This window comes from Lathyrus oleraceus, chromosome 2 (assembly GCF_024323335.1).
Source record: "Lathyrus oleraceus cultivar Zhongwan6 chromosome 2, CAAS_Psat_ZW6_1.0, whole genome shotgun sequence".
Taxonomy (NCBI): domain Eukaryota; kingdom Viridiplantae; phylum Streptophyta; class Magnoliopsida; order Fabales; family Fabaceae; genus Lathyrus; species Lathyrus oleraceus.
Genome location: NC_066580.1, coordinates 382,705,291 through 382,713,306, shown reverse-complemented (window position 1 = coordinate 382,713,306; position 8,016 = coordinate 382,705,291). Strand labels below are relative to the sequence as shown.

General features: G+C 41.0%; 1 protein-coding gene across 1 annotated transcript; it reads right to left on the bottom strand.

Moving 5' to 3' along the window:
- Positions 1–3,910: 3,910 nt before the first annotated feature.
- Positions 3,911–4,933, bottom strand: LOC127123363 (uncharacterized). Its single transcript, XM_051053587.1, has 2 exons — positions 4,920–4,933; positions 3,911–4,645 (listed from the first exon to the last, which is right to left on the bottom strand). Exons 1-2 carry the CDS (start codon positions 4,931–4,933, stop codon positions 3,943–3,945), a joined length of 717 nt encoding a protein of 238 aa, XP_050909544.1. The 3' UTR covers positions 3,911–3,942.
- Between the last annotated feature and the right edge of the window lie 3,083 nt (positions 4,934–8,016).

Here is an 8,016-nt window from a genome sequence, read left to right as displayed (position 1 = left end):
CTCCGTGCTTCAAAATACAAATTTGATAGAAAATGGCTAACGAACCTAAAGGGGCTTACAATAGAGCTCCCGTTTTCAATGGTGAAAACTATAGTTATTGGAAAGACTGTATGCGGGTGCACATAAATTCCATAGATAGAAAAATATGGAATGTTATTCTCAATGGTCCAATTCAAATAACCATGACCAATGAGAACAACGAAGTGGTGCCTAAGCCCGAAGCACAATGGACCGATGATGATGAAAAGAAATACAATTATGATTGGAAAGCCAAAAATATCCTAATCTCCTCATTAGGTGTAGATGAATACTATCGTGTATCCCATTGTCCTACTGCTAAGTGTCGCAACCCAAAAAATACGGTATGCGAAGAAACAACCGGCGAAAGAAAAAGATGACAGAAGAGTCGCCACCGTGCGTTATTTATCCCAAAGGAGGGAAAGGAAACGCTCGAAGTAAACCTGGAGAAAGGAAAGGAAAAGACAAGGTCTCGCAACCAAATCTTGGGTTTGGGAGTCGGTTATGCGAAGGGAAGGTATTAGCACCCCTACGCATCCGTAGTACTCTACGGGATCCACTCTTGTTTTTTTCTTGTCTAAAGGGTGTGTGTTTATCTAATGTACTATTTACTAGAAGGGGGGGTCAAAAGAAAAATGACTCGCATAGATATCGCATCCATTGCATACGTATCTCATCCGGAATGAGAATCAGAGTCTTCGTAGCTCGGCTACCTATGGGTGAAAGAGATGTGTGCTCGCTAAGACATCGCGTCTTATGCCTATGTATCTCATCGGGAATGAGAGTCAGAGCAAAACGTAGTTCAAACTAACTACGGGAATAAGGGTCTCGATTGCAACTAGGGCAAGAGAAAGGGAATGTCTCGATCGCAACGAGGGCGAGAGAAAGGATCGCAACAAGGGCGAAAGCAAACAAGGATTAGTTGTTAGTCGTTAGTCAAACTCGGCAAGACATCGCGTCTTGTGCCTACGTATCTCATCTGAACATGAGAATCAGAGTTGCCGTAGTTCGGCTCACGCACGCCGAAACAAAACAAAACACAAAAGGCAAACATGGAACCCGAATGCCAATCGCTGGACTTACATCAGCTTCCAAACCAAACAAACCCACACTGGAAACCAGATGCCACTTGATGGACTTATACCGGACTCCAAGCACACAACAAGAGGATACGGAATGCCAATGGCTGGGCTTACATCCGTCTCCTACACACACAAGAACAAACAAGCAAACAAATTGCTAAGGAGTCGGGAACTCGAGCCTAGCAACTGTCAAGCAAACACACACAAAAAAAGGAAAAGGGTGCCCGGAGAGATCTCGCACGATCTCCTGCCTACGTACCTCATCTGGTATGAGAGTCAGGGCGACGTAGTTCCCCTAACTAGGGATTGCCATCTGAATATGGGCTTACAAAAGGAGGACACCAGTTGTGTCAAAGGAGAGTGGGCAATGTGTTCACGTCCTAGCAGTAGGTGTCGCAGCTCGCTGAATCGAGTCTTAGGCAGTTACCTCTTTGCAATAGAACGGACTACATGCCACAAGATCGGAGGCGCTCGGAAATGTCTAGAAGTGGGGGAAGCTCTGCCCTAGAGTTGTCATGCAATGTGTACTTAAGTGTTAGGATTTACAAATGGGAATATCTACCTAATGTTAGCATGCAAAGAAAATGGGGATTCTAACTATGTTATCATACAAAAGAATAAGGGAATCCTACCTATGTTATCATACAAAAGGATATGGGAATCCTACCTATGTTATCATGCAAAGGGTTCTATCTAATGGGTGCTACCTAATCGGAACAAGAATTGACGAGTGGAGCAAGGAGAGGTGCTAGGAATAAGGGTAGATGGCGATGCATGAAGCAATCGACTTACAAGGTTGATGGCGATGCATAAAGCAATCGACTTACAAGGTTGATGGTGATGCATAAAGCAATCGACTTACAAAAGGGGGATGAATACGTGCTGGTTCTGTTAGGTTTTGAAAAATGATTACTCGACGTTAGATCGAGGTTTTGATCTTGTTTTGAAATGGTTATCGAATGTTCATTTTAATTCTTGTATTAACAGATGAATAAAGAATGAAAGAATATTATACATTTCATGGGTGAGGGATACATTTGTTATGAATGGGGGTTGTCATGGCAATCAAACAACATAAATAAATGCCTCATACATCATACAAGTAGGCAACAGTCAATCAGACAATAAGATATTTAAACAAGTATGCGATCAAATCAAATAATCAAAGAAATGAAATGAATGAGCATTAAACAACGTATGAGTGTAAGTGTAAGGGAACCGGCTCATTGTAAGAAAGCCCAAGAGTAAGCTATGTGAGGTTGATGGCGATGCTTAAAAAGCAATCGACTTACAAGGGTGTAAAAATGGGCTCGATATTAAATTGAGGAAAACATGATTTTTATAGTTTTAAAATGGTTTTGAATTAAAATACAACAACTTTACATTATTAACAAAATGAACATATGAGTGTAATAAAGGCATAAACATAAAAAGAAACTAAAATGCTAAAAGAAAAAAAATAATATAGCTAAAAGAAATAAAATGCCAAAAAAAAGGTCACACATGAGTATTGAACCCACCCCACTCAAGAACATACACACTGCCCTTCTCCACCAGACCACTCAGGGTTATATGCTACTAAAGTGCTACCTTAAATATATAAACCGGAATGAAAAAATAAATAAAAAAAAGATTAAGAACAAAACTAACATATAAAACCTTTTTTAAGTTTTTGTTTATTATTATCTTTTATCTCTGTTAAACAAAACAAATTTGATTAAAAAATTAAATTAAAAAAAGAAATGAAAACAAAGAAATGAAAACAAAAGAAAACAGAGACTCGTCTTCTTCTCTCCCACCTCACAAACTCAACCTTCCCCAACAATGGCCCTCTCACGAACTCTCTCACGCTCTCAACAAACTCTCTCAAGCGAAGATTTCTCCCTGCTCTCAGAATCACTATCCCTCAAACTTACCCAAACGTCTCTCAAATGCACTCAAATGAACCCTTTTTAATCACTCTCAGCTCTCACAAAAAAAATCAAACAACAAGCATAAAGAGAGAGAAAGAGAGGTCCTTACAGAGTGTCACTGCGGTGGTGGTGAAGGATGTGAAGAAACTGGCCTCCAGGTAAACGAATTTGGGACTTTAGGTTTCCTCTCAGATTTTCGCCTCCTTGTTTCTGTTGTGGTGCTCTAGGGTTTTTGTTGTGCTCCTCTTTTCCGCCTCTAGGTCCCCTGGTTACTGATTCATTCTCCCTATTTATATTATGTGAATTAGGGTTACAAATTGGTGCCCTTGTGTTCAAAAGCAACTCTGCAAAGCACTTTGGATGCACAGAAATTGAATTGCCCTATCCATGTTAGATTTAAGAAAAGGTATCCTTCACAAACTTTCCTCTCTGCTTTGACCTCATACCAATTTGGGATGTTTTTGGACTTTGCCCTCTGACTGTTGGTTAATGATTTTGCACTGTAGGTTTTGCAAATTGACTGATTAATGTGTCCCTTTTTACTGCAGTGAAAAAATGGTGAGCTTGGTTTGACTTGGGATAATGGATATTTTGAAGAGTGATTGTTAATGGTTTTAATGCATAGACTGGCTGCAGTAGGTGACATGTAGGTTGAGTTGCAAGGTAACAAACATGGTTCAACAGGTTTTTTGGGATTTTGTTTGGCTTGAGGTGAGCCACATAAATGAATCAATTCTTTTGAATTCTAATGAGTTTCTACACTTTTGTAGCAGAACATATTTAGCTTTCACCAATGTTTTGACTTTTTACAGGGCTTTCTCAAGAAGAAGAGTGAGTGGTATGTTGAATTGGCATCAACTGCGGTTGCTTGAAGTGAGCAGGGACTTATAAGGAAGTGTCCATGGCAGGGTGTTTTGGTAAGCTGTTTGTTATGCAGGTTGCATCTGATCTCGCTTAAAAGCTTGTCGGAGTTGGATGACCTGTTGTTGCTGCTCTGGTGGCAGGGAACTCAATTGCTTCGGTGTTAGATTCAATACTTGTTGCAGCAAAACAGACTCCACGTCAGATGGAAGCTGTGAAGATTGTTGGTCAGGGTTCCGCGCTTCTGCTTTAGGAACTGCAGGTGCAGGTAATAAACTACTTCCAAGAACATGGGATGATCCTTTGGAGACAGGCACATCTGAAGTCCCAGAAGCAAGAGAGGATTTCCTTCCGTCATTCAATCTAGTGAGCTTTAACGGACGAGTGAAGGATTCTGGAATATCACGAGTCGTGCCTATATTCTCTAATCCCGCGGACATGTTTGAATAATTACTACTGTTTTTGGTCCAATCCTCAGGAGCTTTGGGAGATCTATCACCTCCCTTACGGAGTAACTTGGAAGTACCAGATGACATGGAGGGGTCGGCCTGAAAGCTTGCATCTGGACGAACCATTTGAAGATTATGCGAGGCTGTTGAGCTTCCAGCACGTACCGGATGCTGAAGGAACGATGCATGCATTTGCTGGTTCATCGCAGTTGAATTTACTGGCTGAATTGGAGGCCTAATCGACAAACTTCCCAAAGTTGGGGGACGTGCGGAAGGAAGCATTAAATTATTCTGCCCTGTTCCAGGCTGTACAAAATGGTTGCTTTAGAATTTTCTATTACAAACTGGTTAATTGTCGGTTAATCGTTGATTTTATGTTGCAGAGATTTACATTGGCCCCTTTTTACAACATCTGAGTCGTCCGAACTCCACGGTTCAGCAAATCCCAGCACCGACAATGATAACAGGATGCTTGGCATTTGAAATAGTCTTGGAAAATGGGTGTCGACCCTCAACAATTTCAACAAGTGTTTGTGGACCAGTACCAAGATGTTGGTGATCATATTTGGATTGATGGCTGCAGGGTGTTTGTTAACTTGCACTTAGTCATTGAAACAAACTTGACTAGACTTAAAGTTGGCTTGGATATTGAAATGGTTCCACTTGGGGAGATGTGGAATCACGTCCAGATGCAGTAGCCGGTAGTACTGGTGCGTAAGGGTCTGAAGTCTGTACTATTTCTCCATCTGATTTCAAATCCTGGAGCAACTGAACAGTCTTTGCGTAAACAGAACTGCTAACATCTTCAAGAAGTCCAACTTGGTCAATCTTAATTTTGCTACTGCATATGCATAGGAATTCTTTAATATCGACTTCACGGACTTCATAGCTCATTCCACAAGCAGAACCTTGATGGGGCAATTTGATGTTGACAACACCTCTTCCTTTGCGAGCAGAAACAGATGTAGTATATTCATCTAAAAGACCACGTCTTGATTTTGGCATTACAAAAAAACCTTGGTCAAATGTACTGCTTTTGTCCTGTGATTTCCCACCACCTGAAGCATTTTCCACGCAAGCAAGTGGTCCTGGGCTGATTCTGATTTTATTACAACAACTCTTCCAATATTGAGAAATGATTGAGCATTGGGTGACAGCAAAACTGCCTCTGATATCTGGCTGTTGTATTTCTCGGCTTCGAAATACAAATCATAGTACTCTTCAGTAGTTGGCTGACCCTTTATACACTCAATAACCTTTGTAGGCTGATTAAGCTTTCGCTTCAAAAGCTGTTGCATATAGGTTGAGACAGGTTTGGTTTCAAGTATAATGTCATGCTTCACTCTGTGCCAGTTTTGGCCTGTCATATCTCACATGGCAGTATTGTGTATTGCCAAGGCTTTCACCAGGTGATCACAACTCAACCATGTTTTGGCTTGTCATGGCTCATTAACCCCTTGCTATAGGAAAATTCTTTGTGACCTTGACCTTGGGTTTGTTGCCTTTGCAGATCAAAGTCTCACTTGCTTCACCAGTTGACTAGCTTCGGTCGTGGGTTGGCTTTTCTGCAGGATGTGTCATGATTGCAGCAGCAGGATTGTTGAGTGGGCTGCTGCATTGACAGAGCAAGAACTGCTGCATAATAAGTTACCATTTAGTGCATTCATGCTCTCAATTGTAGCTTGTCGTGTTGCATTGTTATAATAATATTTTCTCTCATCACTAGTAGAGACCAACTGCCAATCAGTACCAGGCAAATCTACCATTGAAATTATAATAGTACATAATTCCTGCTTCAGTCTTGTGGGCAGTCCAAGCATCTAGTTGATCATTAGCGGCATCCTCACTTTGAGTCATAATGGCATTTATTTATTTTTGTCATCAGCATGTTCTGAAATTACTTCTGCCTGCAAACCAGGAGTTCCCCTAAAGTGATGACCGGAAGCAGAAAGTGTAGAAATACCAACAGGGCCCACAGGAGTAACACCGGGAGGTTGAGAATCAGGTACTGGAACTGTAGGAAGAGTAACACCGCGTGCTGGAAATGGAAAGGGGCCAGGAAAAGCAGCAGGATATTGATGAAATGGTGGCCTAGGTAGTCCTCTTGTTCGAGATGCAAGGTGCAGGTTATGTTATTGCAGCATGTTTTCATGGCCATGAGTACAGGACATGAATTGATGATGATGATCAAACAAGGCTGCAAGTCGACTTGGCATATGCAGGGCAAAGCAATGTTCATGGTCAAGGTTTGTGAGCTACTGCAGGGCGTTTCCATGGCTTCATTGCAACCTCTGATATGGTTTTGGACATAATTATCACTTGTTGCAGGTTGAATGCAGGTTTGACATGTGGTTTGGCAAGAATGTGCATGGTGTCGTTACAAGACCATTTGGTGAGTGAAACCTCTGTTGTACACAACTCCTTCCATTCTTCCATGCTAACTGGGACTTTGGTGGTTGCATTTGGCCTGGGCAAGGTTTCATCTAGCAGTAGGCCCTTTTTGTAGCACACTCCTCATGCCTTTATCCAATAGCAGCAAGGCAAAACAAAAAGGCAATGGGGCTAGTGGATCAAACATGTATCATGAGCTATTTCTTGGTTCAAGCCAAGGGTGATAAGCACTGACATGGTTGGACTGTTAGAGGATTCCTTGGTCATCCGTTAAGGGCAGACCAATGGCAAATGGTTAATGGTCCAAAAGCTACAAAGTCATGGTGCACCATATGTGTTACTTGTAATGGAAGCTACCAAGAAAACATCAATAAACATGAGGATGGGATGTACATTGAAGCAAAAGGGTCATGCCAAGTTTGGATGGGCAAAAGCAAGTGAGGGTTGACTTTGGTCAAAGTTGACCAAAAAGTCAATTGTTGACCAAAGTCAACAAATTGGTCAAAGTTCATTTTTTTTGTATTTTTCTCGTAAATGGAATTCAATGGACTATTATGGGTGAATTTTTGGGTTTAATGAATTTGAGTTGACTTTGGTCAAAGTTGACCAAAAAGTCAACTGTTGACCAAAGTCAACAGTTGGTCAAAAAATGCCAAATTTTGTATTTTCTTGTATGGAATCAAATGTAATGAAATAAAATTGAAATGGATTAACAAAATGGTTTGAAGTTGGTTTCACAGTTGGTTTAATCATAACTTGAATGTTTGACTCTTGAAAAGAAAAATAACTTGACTGATAATGTGTATGAACAAAACCATGAAATAAGACCATAAGGTTATAGTATCCATGAACCAATAACATGACTGGCAAGTGGTTAGAAACACAAGAAACTTGGTTGTTCAGATGACCCAGACCATAGAGGTATCCACAATCACAACACCATGACTTTGGATCAAAACCAAACCTCATGTAAAACCAAAGTTAGGTTAGGCCAAGCATGCCAAACAAACATAAAAAATTCAGGAGCAAAATCGGGGTATGACAGTTGCCCCTATTTAAGCGTCTTCAACTAGAGAATATGAAGCAGGATGTTCTTCACATGATCGTAGTGGGAGATGGTTAAATACTAAGAAGACCCGGATTTTGATCATGAATCCCTATGAAACAATGCCTGTCAGCATCGTCAAAGAAGCAATCTCAAAAGAAGAATCCATCTGGTACGGTGAAAATCGGTCTGAGTACCGAAACAGGAAGTTGACCTGAATACCAAAATAAATGGTTACATAGGAATACCCATGGCCT